The following is a 17,812-nucleotide window of genomic DNA, read 5'->3' as shown; positions in this document are numbered from 1 at the left end:
GCCCCCTGTGTCACCCTTTCACTGTGTCACCCTTCCATTGGTGTCACCCTTCCATTGGTGTCACCCACTTCTCCCCTGTGTCACCCTTCCATTGGTGTCACCCACCTCTCCATGGTGTCACCCACCTCTCCACTGTGTCACCCTTCCATTGGTGTCACCCACTTCTCCCCTGTGTCACCCTTCCATTGGTGTCACCCTTCCATTGGTGTCACCCACCTCTCCACTGTGTCACCCTTCCATTGGTGTCACCCTTCCATTGGTGTCACCCACCTCTCCACTGTGTCACCCTTCCATTGGTGTCACCCTTCCATTGGTGTCACCTTTCCATTGGTGTCACCCACCTTTCCATTGGTGTCACCCTTCCATTGGTGTCACCCACCTCTCCACTGTGTCACCCTTCCACTGGTGTCACGTTTCCATTGGTGTCACCCACCTCTCCACTGTGTCACCCTTCCACTGGTGTCACGTTTCCATTGGTGTCACCCACCTTTCCATTGGTGTCACCCACCTCTCCCCTGTGTCACCCTTCCATTGGTGTCACCCTTCCATTGGTGTCACCCACCTCTCCATTGGTGTCACCCTTCCATTGGTGTCACCCACCTCTCCATTGGTGTCACCCTTCCATTGGTGTCACCCACCTCTCCATTGGTGTCACCCACCTCTCCATTGGTGTCACCCACCTCTCCACTGGTGTCACCCTTCCATTGGTGTCACCCTTCCACTGGTGTCACCCTTCCACTGGTGTCACCCTTCCATTGGTGTCACCCACCTCTCCATTGGTGTCCCCCTTCCACTGTGTCACCCTTCCATTGGTGTCACCCACCTCTCCCCTGTGTCACCCTTCCATTGGTGCCACCCACCTCTCCACTGTGTCACCCTTCTGTTGGTGTCACCCACTCCTCCACTGTGTCACCCTTCTGTTGGTGTCACCCACTCCTCCATTGTGTCACCCTTCCACTGGTGTCACCCTTCCATTGGTGTCACCCACCTCTCCATTGGTGTCACCCTTCCATTGGTGTCACCCTTCCATTGGTGTCACCCCTTCATTGTGTCACCCTTCCATTGGTGTCACCCACCTCTCCATTGTGTCACCTTTCCATTGTGTCACCCTTCCATTGTGTCACCCACCTCTCCATTGGTGTCACCCTTCCACTGGTGTCACCCACCTCTCCATTGGTGTCACCCTTCCACTGGTGTCACCCACCTCTCCATGGTGTCACCCTTCCATTGGTGTCACCCACCTCCCCACAGTGTCACCCTTCCACTGGTGTCACCCATGTCTCCATTGGTGTCACCCTTTCATTGGTGTCACCCACCTCTCCCCTGTGTCACCCTTCCATTGGTGTCACCCTTCCATTGGTGTCACCCACCTCTCCATTGGTGTCACCCTTCCATTGGTGTCGCCTATCTCCCCACTGTGTCACCCACCTCTCCCCTGTGTCACCCTTCCATTGGTGTCACCCACCTCCCCACTGGTGTCACCCTTCCATTGGTGTCACCCTTCCACTGATGTCACCCACCTCTCCATCGTGTCACCCTTCCACTGTGTCACCCTTCCATTGGTGTCACCCTTCCACTGTGTCACCCTTCCGTTGTGTCACCCACCTCTCCTTCGTGTCCTTCCTTTTCTGCTGAGGCACCTTCCAGCCTTGTCACTGTCACATTCTCTGATAAATCCTCTTTGCCCAGGATTTTTTCTCCTGGGAAGCTGAGAAGCCTCAGAGAAAAATGAAAACAAGAATTACCTGATTGGCTTCTCCCGTGTTTTGTTGTTTTAGAATGTGGTTTAGAGATTGTTTATCCAACAGGTGCATGTTTGATTGGTTTCATGTGAATTGTTTTGATTTAATGACCAATCACAACCAAGCTGTGTTGGGACTCTGGAAGGAGTCAGGAGTTTCCATTATAATTCTTTGTAACTTTCTGTCTGTATCCTTTCTCTATTCTTTAGTATAGTTTTAGTATAGCATTAATATAATATAATATAATATAATATAACATAATATAATATAACATAACATAATATAACAGAACATAATATAACATAACATAACATAACATAACATAATATAATATAATATAATATAATAATTAGCCTTCTAAGAACACGAAGTTGAGATTCTCAATTCCTCCTTCATCCTGGGGCAGGAAGGAAATACCACACAGGCTGGCTCAAGCACTGGCATTTCCTGCCATGCCAGAGAATGGTGTGTTCCCACCAAAAAAAAAAAAAAAAAAGGAGAAATTCAATTTTTATCCATTATTCATCCTCATTTTGGGGCTTTTTGGAGCTGTTGGTGGGCTCGGAGAGCGGCTGTGGGACAGGGACACGGGGCTGTGTCACCTCCAGCTGTGCTTGGCCTGCCAAAAGTGAAACCCCTGCATTGCTCCATCCCTGCTCCTTGCTGAGTGCCTGGGAAAAGCAAATTAAACTCTTGGAGAAGGGGGAGAAAAAAAAAAAATCAGGTGAATGTGGAGCTTGTCGAGCAAGCAGGGGTCACTGCCCAGGTGAAGTGGAGATTGGAAAATCAGTGAGCTCCTTTCACCCCTGGCACTGCAAGGTTCTGCTTCTCTGCCCTGCACAGACACAGAGAAATCCTCTGGATTTTAGGGAGTTGTGAGAGATATTCCAGCTGATTTGCTTGCTCCTTGCTGAGTGCCTGGGAAAAGCAAATTAAACTCTTGGAGAAGGGGGAGAAAAAAAAAAAAATCAGGTGAATGTGGAGCTTGTTGGGCAAGCAGGGGTCACTGCCCAGGTGAAATGGAGATTGGAAAATTTCACCCCTGGCACTGCAAGGTTCTGCTTCTCTGCCCTGCAAACACACAGAGAAATCCTCTGGATTTTAGGAAGTTGTGGAGATATTTCAGCTGATTTGCTCTCTCCATCCTGGGGGAAACGTGTCCTGTCCTGAGCTGCAAGGGGGTGCTGAGGGAAGGCAGCCAAGGTGCCTTTTTGGAGCATCTCAGAGCATTTTAGAGCTGATTTCCTTTTTGCAGCATCTCAGAGGTTTTTAGGTTTTTAGAGCTGATTTCCTTTTTGCAGCATCTCAGAGGTTTTTAGAGCTGATTTCCTTTTTGCAGCATCTCAGAGCATTTTAGAGCTGATTTCCTTTTTGCAGCATCTCAGAGGTTTTTAGAGCTGATTTCCTTTTTGCAGCATCTCAGAGGATTTTAGAGCTGATTTCCTTTTTGCAGCATCTCAGAGGTTTTTAGAGCTGATTTCCTTTTTGTAGCATCTCAGAGGTTTTTAGGGCTGATTTCCTTTTTGCAGCATCTCAGAGGTTTTTAGGTTTTTAGAGCTGATTTCCCTTTTGCAGCATCTCAGAGCATTTTAGAGCTGATTTCCTTTTTGCAGCATCTCAGGTTTTTAGAGCTGATTTCCTTTTTGCAGCCTCTCTGTGGTTTTTAGAGCTGATTTCCTTTTTGCAGCATCTCAGAGGTTTTTAGAGCTGATTTCCTTTTTGCAGCATCTCAGAGGATTTTAGGGCTGATTTCCTTTTTGCAGCATCTCTGAGGTTTTTAGGTTTTTAGAGCTGATTTCCTTTTTGCAGCATCTCAGAGGTTTTTAGAGCTGACTTCCTTTTTGCAGCATCTCAGAGCATTTTAGAGCTGATTTCCTTTTTGCAGCATCTCAGAGGTTTTTAGGTTTTTAGGGCTGATTTCCTTTTTGCAGCATCTCAGAAGTTTTTAGAGCTGATTTCCTTTTTGCAGCATCTCAGAGGTTTTTAGAGCTGATTTCCTTTTTGCAGCATCTCAGAGGTTTTTAGAGCTGATTTCCTTGGCTTTCAGCAGGCAGCCCTTGGCTGGGGCTGCTCAGAGAAGTCTCTGTGAGGGGAGAAGGACAAACCAGCTGTGTGTGAATGAAACAGTGCTAAATATTCAACTTTTACTTTCTGTGGTTGCCCCTGTGCTTCCAGCTTCCCCCCAGGCCCTGACTGGGGCCGTGGTAATATCCTGTGCAAAAATTGCCCTTTTTTTGCCTTTTTTTTGCCTTTTTTTTCTGCCTGCCTGTCCCTTGGTGCAGCTGTCCCTGCCTCTGCAGAGGCCATGTCCAGCCCTGGTTTATCCTGACAGCACCATCAATGTTGCTTTCATCCAAGTAGGAGGCCAGGAAAAACAAAATAACTCTGGTTTTGTGTATTCCTTGTGACCTAACTTTTAAAATCCACGATAGTTTGTGCTCACAGCTCAGGAAAACATCCTGTCTGTTTCTCCAACCCTCTTTTTATTTTTTTCTTCTGCCCCTGATCTCCCAATTTTCCCTTCAGTTTTGAGAAAGTTCTGCCTGGTTTTGGCTTTGTTGCTGTTTTTAGTGTTTGTGTGTGTGTGTTCTGCTGCTGCTTGACTTCCTCCTCCTGACTGGGCCTGGAAGCAGCCAGGAGCCCCAGGGGAGGTTTTATTAATGGAATTCTTCATCTGGACCAGGAATACTCAAAATGTTACTGGCACCAGGCCAGGGTCCAAATTATCTGAATTCTTTTTGAAGTTTGTGAGAATTTTTTTTCCTGGGAGAAAGGACAGGGCTGAGGCAGGACAACACAACCACATGAACTCGTGTTATTATTATTTATTTGTGCTGAGCAAATGATGCATCTAATTTAAAAAAAAAAAAAAAAGAGATTCCCACCCTCAATAATCCAAATGGCATTCTGATAAAATCATTGGATTTGCAGCCTTTATGGCTGGAGGGGAAAATGAACCTTTGGTCTAAGATCCTGTAGGAAGGGTGAAAATGGTGAAAATTTGTGTTTCTGGCTCTGAGAGGGCACCTGCACATCCTTCAGAGCTGCTCTTCAGCCCAGCTATTATGTTTATTTTCACAAAACATCAAAACAAACTCTAAGGAAACCCAGTGTTTACCCTTTTTTATGCCTATTTTTAATTTTTCCTATGGAAAAAGAATTTTTACCCAAATACCAATGCCTTGGGAAAGCTCTTTTAAATGCAAAACATGATCATGAAAGATATTTGCCACTTCAATTGACATTTACACAGATGAGGACAATATACCAATGATGCTTTTCACAATCATTTTCAGAATTACAACCTGCAGTTGCACAGAGCAGTGAGAATCAGGGATTTGTAGAGGTGAGAATCAGGGATTTATTGAGCTTCCCTTTCCCAAACAGGGGCTAGAAATGGCTTTGAACCCTCCAGCCACAGCTTTGACAGGTATTTTCTTTCCATTTTCCCCTTTAGTGGGCTGGAGTAGGTAGATAATTAATCTGGAATTCATCTTGCCTGTGACTGATGGGTATTCTTAGCTCTGAGGAGGTGGCTGTGCACAGCCCCTCCCTCCTGATACCTACAGCTGCTTTTGGCTTGCCTTCTTTCAATTTTAATACCTTTTTTTTTTTCCTTTTTCCCCTCACTGGAATAGTGAAATGCAGAGGATTAGGGGGAAAGTGAAGGGTTTGTTCATTCTGGCACAGATGGATCAGGCAGAACCTGGGATTGGGGTGGGGAATACCTGATCCACAGTCCCTCCAAGGCTCCTGCTGGGAGGATTTTAAACAAACACCTTCCCAGCCATCTCCTTCCTTTGATCATTCCCCCACCCCTCGCATTATTTGGATTTAAAAAAAAAAAAAGAAAATTTTTTAAAAAAAGGAAAAGTGCATGACTGCTTATCTCTTAATACCTTTCTTGCCTGAGCTTTGATTTCCAAACATGTGACTCTGCAGCATTAGGCTGTCCTAGATTTGCCAAGCTTGCAGGTCTCCTGACCCATTTTACAGCATTTGTGATCTGCCTCCCTCCTTGCCAACCTGCAGGCCCCAGCTGCAAAGCTGCTCCTGGAGAAAAGCCCAGCCCAAAGCCTGGCCCAGGTGGGACCTAAGAAGGGTCTGGGATTATTCAGGGTGAGTCTGGGATTATGCAGGGTGAGGTTTGAAGGTGTTTTTCCCATGCTGTTTGTCATGGGGAAAGGCCCGTGCCTGACTTTATGGTTAAATGAGGGCTTTTTTGTCTAAAAATAAGCAAAAAAAATGCATTGCAAAGTTGTTGTTGGAGCAAATTCCCAAAGCAGGGATTTGGGATGTCCCCGCCTGCCCTGGGGCTCTCCCCATTTCAGGGTTACTGCCCCAATTTCTCAAACTTCAGCCCAAGATGCTGTTTCATTTCAGCCACCCTGGAATGATCCAAGCCCTCAAAAAGTGGTTTCCTGCTGAATTCAGAACTGGAGCTTTGCTGCTCTTCATCTCTTCAGGGTTTGGGAGAACCAGGAAAAAAAACAAAATCTCTTTGTGGTTATCAGGCAGAGTAGGAGAGCAAGGAACCACATTGGTCACTTTGCAGAGGGGATGTGGGCACCAGAATCCCAGAACTCCCTCAGAAAATGTCAAAAGAAAGATTTGCAAACCGGGGCAGAGCTCTGGAACTGCCCCAAGCACCCCCTGAGCAGAGAACACAACAAGGGTGGTGATTTCACACATCAAAGTTTTCATATCAGTCCACTCATCGTTATCTGCAGCCACGGGGATGGGGGTGTGGGTGCAAAAAAAAAAAAATAGACAAAATACCATTTAAAGCCCTTCAAGAGAGCAGAATCTTTATTCACACACAGCTGCCTGTTCTCCTTCCTCTGCCACCCCTGAATTCCTGCAGGATTTACAGTCCAGACCGTTCCTATCCCAGGCCCAAACCCCTTCAGAGCTGTGTGGAATAATAAAAGCGTGGGTGTCCATCCCAGGCTTCACTTTTTGAAGAATTTTATGGATAAATAATGAAATTATAAATTATTTGAGATACCCTGCCCCGCTCCCCAGCTCCTGCTGCGTGCAGCGTGCTGGGATCCCACGAGATAAACCAGAATTCCCGGGAAAATCAACGTGCATTGCAGGAAACGTGGGTGGGAATGCAACATTTGGCACTTTTCCCTTCAGGCCCTGCCCTGTGGGTGTGGGTGCAGGGGCTCTGTCCTGATATAGGAGAGGCTGCAGCAGCGGCTCTGCTGTGCCAGAGCTGCCAGGTGCAATCCCCTGGCTCAGCTCCACAGCAGCCACTTGGGCCCTGCCTCACCAGAGGCCTTGGTTTTCCATCAGGAAATTCAGTTTTCCTTTCAGTTTTCCATCCGGAAATTCAGTTTTCCATTAGGAAATACAGTTTTCCATTAGGAAGTTCTGTTTTCCATTAGGAAATTTCGTTTTCCATTAGGAAGTTTCGTTTTCCATTAGGAAATACAGTTTTCCTTTAGGAAATCCGGTTTTCCTTTAGGAAATCTGGTTTTCCTTTAGGAGATTCAGTTTTCCTTTAGGAAATTCAGTTTTCCATTAGGAAATTCAGTTTTCCTTTAGGAAATTCAGTTTTCCATTAGGAAGTTCTGTTTTCCATTAGGAAATACAGTTTTCCTTTAGGAAATTCAGTTTTCCATTAGGAAGTTTCGTTTTCCATTAAGAAGTTTCATTTTACATTAGGAAATTCAGTTTTCCATTAGGAAATTCAGTTTTCCATTAAGAAGTTTCATTTTCCATTAGGAAATTCAGTTTTCCATTAGGAAGTTTCATTTTCCATTAGGAAATCTCGTTTTCCATTAGGAAATTCGGTTTTCCTTTAGGAAATCCGGTTTTCCTTTAGGAAATTCAGTTTTCCATTAGGAAGTTCTGTTTTCCATTAGGAAATACAGTTTTCCATTAGGAAGTTTCGTTTTCCATTAGGAAATACAGTTTTCCTTTAGGAAATTCAGTCTTCCATTAGGAAGTTCTGTTTTCCATTAGGAAATTTCGTTTTCCATTAGGAAATACAGTTTTCCTTTACGAAATCCGGTTTTCCTTTAGGAAATTCAGTTTTCCATCAGGAAATTCAGTCTTCCATTAGGAAATTTGGTTTTCTCTAAGGGAAATTGGGTTTTCCTTTAGGAATTTTGGTTTTCCATTAGGAAATTTAAATTTCCATTAGGAAACTCAGTTTTCCATGAAGAAATTCAGTTTTCCATTAGGAAGTTTGGATTTGCATGAGTAAATTCGGTCTTCCATTAAGAAATTCAGTCTTCCATTATGAAATCTACTTTTCCATTAAGTTCAGTTTTCCATTAGGAAATTTAGTTTTCCATTACAAAGTTTGGATTTCCATTATGAAATTCAGTCTTCCATTAGGAAGTTCAGTTTTCCATTAGGAAATCCAGTTCTCCATTAGGAATTTTGGTTTTCCATAAGGAATTTTGGTTTTCTATTAGGAATTTTGGTTTTCTATTAGGAAATACAGTTTTCCATTGGGGAATTCAGTCTTCCATTAAGAAATTCAGTTTTCCATTTGGAAATTCAGTTTTCCATTAGGGAATTCAGTTTTCCATTTGGAAATTCAGTTCTCCATTAGGAATTTTGGTTTTCTGCTAGGAAATTCAGTTTTCCATTAGGAAATTCAGTTCTCCATTAGGTTTTCTGCTAGGGAATTCAGTTTTCCATTAGGGAATTCAGTTTTCCATTAGGAAATTCAGTTCTCCATTAGGAATTTTGGTTTTCTGCTAGGAAATTCAGTTTTCCATGATGAAATTCAGTTTTCCCACTCATTTCCACAGCCCTCAGGTGATCCTAGGGGGGTCTGACTCTGTTCCCTTCAGGAAGCTGCAGACGGGACCTTTGTCAGGAGCTGTGGTGATAGGACAAGGAGGAATGGGTGCAAGTTGAAATGCAGGTTGCACATCCCAGCAGGGACGGATTTCTCTTTTCTGGCCCGAGCAATCGCTCACCCCTGCTCTGGGATAGCCAGGAACTGGAGTGGTGCTCTGGCAAATCCCCCCCAAGCATCAGCAACCAAATATTGCAGCACTGGGAGAGGGAGGAGAGCCCTGGGGCTCTTCCTGCAGCTCCCCTGTGCTGGAAGGGAAAAGCAAATCAAGGCCAAGGGAGCACGACCCACGTGTGTGAGGGGCCTTCAAAACCCCCTTCTGGGCTTGCTGGCCCCAGGAACTGATTTCACAAATGGGGAAGCATGGCCAGGGCTGAGGGGAGATGGAGAGGGGCTTTGTGAGAGCATGGAGTGACAGGGCAGGGGGATGGCTTCAGAGTGACAGAGAGGAGGGGGAGATATTTGGAAATATTTACTGTGAGGGGCATGGGATGGCTTCACACTGACAGAGAGGAGGGTTAGATTGGATAATCAGAAATATTCTCTACTGTGAGGGGCATGGGATGGCTTCACACTGACAGAGAGAAGGGTTAGATTGGATAATCAGAAATATTCTTTACTGTGAGGGGCATGGAGTGCAGGGGGGGTGGCTTCACAGTGACAGAGAGGAGGGTTAGACAGGGAATATTTACTGTGAGGGGCATGGAGTGGAAGGGGGATGGCCTCATGCTGACAGAGAGTAGGGTTAGATTGGATAATCAGAAATATTTATTACTGAGAGGGGCATGGAGTGCTGGGGCAGGGGGGGTGGCTTCAATGACACAGAGTAGGGGGGTTAGAGTGGATAATAGGAAATATTCTTTACTGTGAGGGGCGTGAGACCCCGGAACAGAGAAGCTGCAGGTGCCCCATCCCTGCAAGCGTGCGAGGCTGTCCAAATCCAGGCGCTGTCCCTGCATTGCCCGGGGGCTGTCACCAGGGACCCTCGCTGTCCCTGCCATGCCCAGGTCTATCACCATGGACCCTCGCTGTCCCTGCATTGCCCGGGGGCTGTCACCATGGACCCTCGCTGTCCCTGCCGTGCTTGGGGGCTGTCACCATGGACCCTTGCTGTCCCTGCCGTGCCCGGGTTTATCACCATGGACCCTCGCTGTCCCTGCCATGCCCAGGTCTATCACCATGGACCCTCGCTGTCCCTGCCGTGCCCGGGGGCTGTCACCATGGACCCTCGCTGTCCCTGCCATGCTTGAGGGCTGTCACCAGGGACCCTCGCTGTCCCTGCCGTGCCCGGGGGCTGTCACCAGGGACCCTCGCTGTCCCTGCCGTGCCTGGGTTTATCACCATGGACCCTCACTGTCCCTGCCATTCCCGGGTCTATCACCAGCGGACCCTCGCTGTCCCTGCCGTGCCCGGGTCTATCACCAGCAGCCCCTCGCTGTCCCTGCCGTGCCCGGGGGCTGTCACCATGGACCCTCGCTGTCCCTGCCGTGCTTGAGGGCTGTCACCAGGGACCCTCGCTGTCCCTGCCATGCCCAGGTCTATCACCATGGACCCTCGCTGTCCCTGCCGTGCCCGGGGTCTATCACCAGCGGACCCTCGCTGTCCCTGCCGTGCCCGGGGGCTGTCACCATGGACCCTCGCTGTCCCTGCCGTGCCCGGGGGCTGTCACCAGCGGACCCCCGTGGCCGGGCGGGGCTGCGGGCCGTGTGCCGGCTCCGGGGGCCGGGCCGTGCCGCGGGTGCCATGGCACGCTGCGGTCCCGCGGCTGCTGCACATGCTCAGCAGCAGCAGCAGCAGCAGCAGCAGCGGCAGCGAGCGGGGCGGCTCAGCCCCAGCCCCCGGCGCTGCTGCCGTCGCTGCTGCTGCGGGGAGCCCTGCGCGCCTCGCCGCGGCTCCGGGGGCGCGGGGGGCGGCCGTGCCCCGGCTCGGCGCATGGGGCTCGGCGCTCCCCGCGGGACGCTCGCCGCCCGGGGCTGCTCCAATATGTGCTGGCACCTCTGGAGCTGTCAGTGGGCAGACAAGGACACGGGCAACGGATTATCGTGGCTGTACTAATGAAAGGGTTCAAGCTCGCCTGGTAAGCGCGCGGTGCGGAGAAGGGCTGGGGGGAGGATGATCCCTTTTCCCCCCCTCTCTGCTCGAAATGGGGGAAAAAGGGATGGGATCCGCCAAGTTCCGCTGCGGCAATGCCGGGGGGATCTGGCTGCGGGGAGGGAGGCACGGGAGAGGCCCCGGTGATGGATGCGGCGCTGGGCCGCTGCTGTCCGGCGGCTCCGCAGCCGCTGCGATGCCCGGAGCGCTCCGGCCGCATCCCCCAGCCCTGCTCCGCTCCCCGAGCCGCCTCACCCGGCTCACACAGGAAAATAACCGCGGGCACATCCTGCCGGAGAAAGGTGGGGGGATACAAAAGTGGTTTGGATGCTGCGTGCGTGGAATGGCTCCTGCTCGGCTTGTCCTCTGAGCAGCGGATTTTGGGGATGCTCCTCGCTGGCGTGGTGCTGTAAGGACATCGATAGCAGAGTTCCAGGGAGCCCGGAGCTGCCAGCAAGGTACCCCAGGGCTCCATAATTCTTTCATCATTCCTGGGTGTTTTGGGGAGAAACTCGCCAGGTTGGGCTAAGTGGGCAGTGAAAGAAAACATTGTGTGGGTGAAAGGCAATTGACAAAGCTCTGTGTGTGTGTGTGTCTGAAATATTCCCACAGAGATATTTCGTTGGTCAAGTTTGTATTTTTCAGGGGTAGGTAAATATATATATATATATATATATATATATATATATATATATATAAAATATATAATTGTTGGTCAAGTTTGTATTTTTCAGGGGTAGGTAAATATATATATATATATAATATATATATAATTGTTGGTCAAGTTTGTATTTTTCAGGGGTAGGAAAATATATATATATATAAATATATAATTGTGTATATATATACAATTATATATATAATTGTATATATATACACAATTATATATATATTTACCTACATATATATATATAAAATTGTATATATATACACAATTATATATATATAATATAATTGTATCCTCTATTACATATATACATACATATATATATATATGTATATAATAGAGGATACAATTATATATCTCTATATAAAATATAATATAAACCTGACCACCAAAGGCTTATGTAGAATCCTGAGTATATCAAAACTATTTTGAATTTCCAATATGTCAAAACCACTTAGTTGGAATAAATAGGCTTTGAATTATGATGATGAAATTGATTTAACCAGAACTTTATCAGATGGGAACAGTTCCACGGTTAACAGAGGAATGTGACTTCGTAATTTGGTTTGAATTGGATGACAAGGGCAATGGGAAGGCCTGTTTCTTTTCCTTAATCCTTTTTTTTTCTGCAATGAAAAAGGAAGCAATCATAGAAATAACAGCCTCCTTCTCAAGTGTGCTAGTTTGCATCAGGATGAATGTGGTGCTTTGAGATCCTCGCCTGTAAAGTGTGAGAAAACAGCAAAGTTATTTTGCATGTTATTTTACTTATTGTTGCTATTTTAATTTTATCTCTTTTTGGTTTTTTTCTGTGTAAAAAAGAAAAGCACCACAGTATAGCACTAGGAAGCATCTTGTACTGGGCCCCAGGGGACAGAGCCGAGCCAGGGATGACTCAATAGGTCATCTCTTTTTCTAATTTCTCTAATTCTGTCTTTTATTTAATTACACTGAGAGCCTTTGAATTTTCCCTGTGTGTACATGGCTGTGTGTCACACAGGCTGTACAAATGATACAGATATTAGCATTTGATAATATTACATGTTTTTTTTTTTTTTAATTAAAAAAAAGTCCCTCTCTCGCAGTGATCCGCTGCCTTCTGTGCTGTGCATTTGGGCTGAGGAGTTGCATAATAGCTCGGTGGAGTGGCAGGAGAGCAAAGCATGTGCTGGAGCTGCTGGGAACGCTGGGATGGAGCGGCTCTGCAGTGCCATGGCCCCGCTGCATCCCCACAAACCCGGCAGGGACAGCGCTGTGACGCTCCCAGTTCGTCCCAGTTCGTCCCAGCTCATCCCGGCGCTCCTGGAGCTCCGGCTGGAGCATCCCCGGTGCCCGTGCGGGCTGGGGCCGAGCGGAGGCTCCGGAGCCCTCCTGGGGACACAAGCAGCTTACAGGGGAAGTGCTGGCCGGGCTGCAGTAGGTGACGCTCTTCCCTCTCCCTTCCTCGGGCTCCTGGGCCCCTTTGTTCTCCATAAAGATCCCGAGCAGCTCCCCCCAGCTCTCCTGGAGTCACCTGACAGGTGCGACCCAAGCCCTGCATCCTCGTCATCCAGTCCCAAAATTAAATATTCTGATTGCTTCCCTTATTTAATTATACAGCATTCTGGATCTCTGCAGCTGTCGCTCTGTTCCCCCCGGGATATTTTGTTTATTTGGTTGTGCTGCAATATCCAGCACAGGGGGGTGAGTTAGGGATGTTATTCCAGGCCCTGCTTTGCCCAAATCTGTGTGTTTGGAGGAGCACAGAAAGAATGCAGGGCTCCCTGAACCTGCTTGGGGTGTTTAATGAGGGCTGGACAGCCTCGATACAAAATGAGCTTATAGGGTTGGGATTTCTATAAAGGAAAACCATCCAGTGCATGGGCTGCAAACAAATCCTCTGGTGCTTGGTGCAGGAGCAGCACTGCTGGGGTTAACCCACATTTCCTCCCAGAGCCATGCTCAGAGAGACACATGATGTCTGTCTGTCTGTCTGTCTGTCTGTACCAGGGAGGGACAGAAAGCTGCCGGCAGCACAGCCTGCCCTGACCCTTGGGAGCAGCACCTGCCTTTCCCAGAGTTCAGGCCCCACGTCCATCCTGTGCTGTGGGATCACACCAGATCCCACTGGGTGGGACACCAGGGACCTCTGGGGCTGTGCTGGAGTTGCATAATGGCTCAGTGGAGTGGCAGGAGAGCAAAGCATGCGCTGGAGCTGCTGGGAGCCTGGGATGGAGCAGCTCTGCAGTGCCAAGGCCCTGCTGCCTCCCCTGGCTGTGCCTGTGCTGCTCCCTCTCTGCATGCCCTGCATTTCCTGCACTGCTGCTCCCTCTCTGCATGCCCTGCATTTCCTGCACTGCTGCCCCTCAATCCTCACACCATGCCCTGCATTTCCTGCACTGCTGCTCCCTCTCTGCATGCCCTGCATTTCCTGCACTGCTGCTTCCTCCCTCCATACCCTGCATTTCCTGCACTGCTGCCCCTCAATCCTCACACCATGCCCTGCATTTCCTGCACTGCTGCTCCCTCTCACCATGCCCTGCATTTCCTGCACTGCTGCTTCCTCCCTCCATACCCTGCATTTCCTGCACTGCTGCCCCTCAATCCTCACACCATGCCCTGCATTTCCTGCACTGCTGCTCCCTCTCACCATGCCCTGCATTTCCTGCACTGCTGCCCCTCAATCCTCACACCATGCCCTGCATTTCCTGCACTGCTGCTCCCTCTCAGCACACCCTGCATTTCCTGCACTGCTGCTCTCTCAGCACACCCTGCATTTCCTGCAGCAGCCACCTCACCCTGCCCAAAATGATCTCATCCCCACCTGGTGGCCCTGGGGCTCTGCAGCACAGCTGGGACAGCCAGGGGGGCTGGCTGACATCACGGAGTGGCAGTGGCACCGTGCAAGGACCTGCTGTGCTGTCACAGTGTGCTGGTGGCAGCAGTGATGCTGCAGCCCCTGAGGATGCTGGCAGGACAGATGACAGCAGCAATTTGCCTCATCACAGTCTGCTGTCGTGGTTTAATTGGTCATTTTTGTGTTTTAATGCTGTTCCCGTCTTGATGTTGTGACCTGGTACTGTGAGAGAGCTTTTGCCTCCAGGCTGACATCACTGTTATCTCACAGCTCCTCAGGGACTGTAATCAGCCAGGCCTGGAGCTTTAAATCTCAGAAAGCCAAAAAACCACAGCAGCCTTTCCCTCCCCTTCCATCTCAGGCTCTGCTGCTCGCCCTGCTCTTCCTTCTTAGGACTTTTGGGGAGTTCATGATCCAGCAGAGATGGAAACTAATTTAGATCTTTGATGAAAAATGGAAATCTAATGCCAGAAGAGCGTTGCAGGGACAAAAACAAGCTGGTAGCTGAATTGATGTCCCATAAATGGGATACTGAGTAAAACTCTGCTCGTCTGATTTTCCTTCTTTTGTGGTTCCTTCTGCATTGCTTGTGCTGCTGTGTTGCTTGGAATAGTTCTGAGCTGCAGAACCTGCAATCTGGAACCTACAGAGAAAAGAAGGGCCAAAGGCTCCACTAAAAATAAATCTGTAATTCATTTTTCTGCTAGTGCCTGTGGGTGAGGGAAAAAAAAAAAAACCAACAAAACTCTCAATGTTCCAACACCCTGCTTATCTGAGGGAAGGATCTATTATGTAGTCGTGGGGGTGGGATGGGAACTAGGTAGGGTTAGAGAACAGCAGAGCTAAAATTAGCATCGTTTGATGTCAGGGAGCAGTGAAGATTGACTCGAGGCAGTTTCAGTTCTGCCTTCTGGAGGCTGCGGCTGCAGGAGCCCCTTGGTGCCTCCACCAGGCTGCCCCTGCCCTTCCCAGCCCCGCAGATCTGGGAATCCCAGTCCCAGGGTGGGCAAAAGGGGCGGGAGGGGTTCCTGAGCTCGTCCCACCCTGCTCCGCTCCCCGGCCTTGCCGCTCCTTTGAGATGGGAATTACCGGGAGGGGAGGCTCTGTCCTCGCTTCGCTGTGACACGCAGGGGTGACAAACGTGGGTGTTTGGGATTCGTGGCTCCTTGATTAGCCAGGAAATGATGAAGCTGCTTAAATCACTTCCAATTTGGTGCTGAAGCCGCAGAGCCTTAAAGAACTGCTGCGTGCAATGAACTTCGTCCCGTGGCGCTGCAAATGATCCCAAATGAAATTGGATTTCCAAATCAATTCTTCCTCAATTTCTGGAGAAGCTTCACAAAATAGTTCTGTGAAAGTTACATAATTGTGCTGCTGTGCCCATTGTGCTGTTTGACCTTCACATTACAGGTCCAAATGTTGCATTTTCATTCTTTCCTGTCTTCATTGATTCCCCTGCTCCTTCATCATCCTTTGTGCCTTTTATTCAGGGGGAAGAAATAGGTGCTGATAATCCTCAGCTAAAAACCACCAGAGCTGACCCACATACATATAAATATGGTTTTCTGGGGAAAGGAGAGGCCTTAGCTCCTTATGAATTCTGCAAATGGATCTGAGGAATCAGGATGTTCCCTTGGCTGCGGCAGGAAGAGCAAACCTCATTAACAGGTCGCTCATCTTCCCCTGCATCCAGAACATTCTGACCTGGCCACACATCCTGAACCTTCTGGCTGGCCATAAATTAAGGTTTTTATCCTTTTCCAGCAAGAAGATGCCGGGCCAGGTGTCAGGAAGGACAGCTTGGAGCAGCCTTGGCAGGTTTATTCTCTAGATGGTTCTGTGGCACACTGAGGGGTAATTAGCAGCTTTTGTGCTCATTTCTCAGCCCTTGGTGTTATTTTTTCTGCTCTTTTCCATGGTGGGAAGCACTGAGGAGCCTAATGTGAGTGCACTAAAGCCATGGAAAAGCTTTGCACACAATTCCCTTGGCCAGGCTGTGCTTGGGCACCAAGAGGGGCAGAAGTAGAAGCAGGATCAGCCCAGCAGCAGTTTCTGTCCTGGCTGCTCAGTGCCACACTGGATTAATACCTGCACTGGCAACAGGCTGTGAAGCACAACTTTTATTTTAGCAAAAGTCTGAAATTACAGTGGAAGAAAACCATTTGAAATAAAACCAAGGCATTTTCAAACCCCTGATCTGAGACTGGGTTTGCTGTGTGATGATACACTGGCAAAAGCATCCCTTTAATATTTTTGTTTCTTATGTGGTTGGCTCTTGGCATCAGGTTTTGATTTAAATTTAGATAAACCTCTGTAATTTTGTCCTCTAATATGTATGTGCAGACTGAGACCTCTCTGAGGGCAGCCAGACAGAGCAGTTCTGTCACTGAGGCCATGAAGAAGCAGCTGCACTTTGCAGAGTTTGCTGCAGCACCCAGAATCTCTCCCCCAGATCTCTCCTTGGGCTGCAGATTATTTTGGCTAATTGAATCCCAGTCGTTTGTTTTGCTGGGAAATTGCCTTCCCCCTCTTATCAGATGGCAGGATCACCTTGCTCTCTGTCTCCAGTCCTCAGAAATGTCAGGTGAAGGGCAGACTGGAGTGGCTCTGCAATCCTGCAGCCTTTGCTCACTCAGGGCCTGCAGCTGAGGCGAGTGAGGCACCAGCGGGGTTGTTCCAGGGGTTCTTTTCCTCACTAAAAGCCTGAAAATGTGGAAAATTCAGTCAGGAAGAGATAAAGCATGGAGCTGAGGCTGCTGGGTGCTGTTTGAGAGCTCAGTCCCTTCTGAAGGGAAGGAAGGGGCTGCCTGTGGGAGCTGGGGGTCACAAGAGGCTCTGTTTGTGCCTGGATCTGTCATTGACCATTTTCATCCTCATGGTGCCTCTGCCCCACTTTCCCTGCCTGCAAAATGAGGCAAACCAGTCTCTCCTTCCTTCTCCCTGTGCCTAGAACAGAGATTTTCAAGGGATAAGTTCTGGAAGGAGCTGTTGGACAGAAATCAGTCTCCCTTTCCTTCTCCTCTGTTCTTGGAGCAGAGATTTTCATTCCCACATGTTGGGAAGGAGCTGTTGGACAGAAATCAGTCTCCCTTTCCTTCTCCCTTTGCCTGAGCAGAGATTTTCAAGGGACAAGTGCTAGAAGGAGCTGTAGGACAGAAATCAGTCTCTCCTTCCTTCTCCCCCTTCCTGGAGCAGAGATTTTAATGGGACAAGTGCTGGAAGGAGCTGTTGGACAAAAATCAATCTCCCCTTCCTTTTCCCTCTGCCTGGAGCAGAGATTTTCATTCCCACATTTTAGGAAGGAGCTGTTGGGCAGAAATCAGTCTCTCCTTCCTTCTTCCCCTTCCTGGAGCAGAGATTTTCATGGGACAAGTGCTGGAAGGAGCTGTTGGACAAAAATCCATCTCCTCTTCCTTTTCCCTTTGCCTAAGCTGAGATTTTCAAGGGACAAGTGCTGGAAGGAGCTGTTGGACAGAAATCAGTGTCCTCTTTCTTCTCCCCTTTGCCTGGAGCAGAGATTTTCAAGGGATAAGTTCTGGAAGAAGCTGTTAGACAGAAATCAGTCTCCTTCCTTCTTCCTCTGCCTGGAACAACGATTTTCATGGGACAAGTGCTAGAAGAAGATGTTGGGCAGAAATCAGTCTCCCTCTCCT

At 48.5% G+C, this 17,812-nt stretch overlaps 1 protein-coding gene across 7 annotated transcripts in view; it reads left to right on the top strand.

The window, feature by feature from the left end:
• The window catches only part of GRAMD1B (GRAM domain containing 1B), a 126,543-nt gene that overhangs the window by 39,127 nt on the left and 69,604 nt on the right, over nt 1-17,812 (top strand). The window contains exon 1 of one of the 7 annotated variants that reach the window (XM_077189882.1): nt 10,366-10,642. The exons of 5 other annotated variants lie outside the window; for them this stretch is intronic. In XM_077189882.1, coding sequence (XP_077045997.1) covers nt 10,620-10,642 — 23 coding nt within the window. In that variant the 5' untranslated portion in view covers nt 10,366-10,619. Of the gene's footprint in view, nt 1-10,365; nt 10,643-11,094; nt 11,115-17,812 lie in introns of those variants that run through there. One more of the 7 variants, XM_077189881.1, reaches the window with a different exon arrangement.

The sequence above is a fragment of the Agelaius phoeniceus genome, chromosome 23, assembly GCF_051311805.1.
Source record: "Agelaius phoeniceus isolate bAgePho1 chromosome 23, bAgePho1.hap1, whole genome shotgun sequence".
Lineage (NCBI taxonomy): Eukaryota > Metazoa > Chordata > Aves > Passeriformes > Icteridae > Agelaius > Agelaius phoeniceus.
The sequence above is the reverse complement of the archived record's forward strand: the minus strand, read 5'-3'. Positions and strand labels throughout refer to the sequence as shown.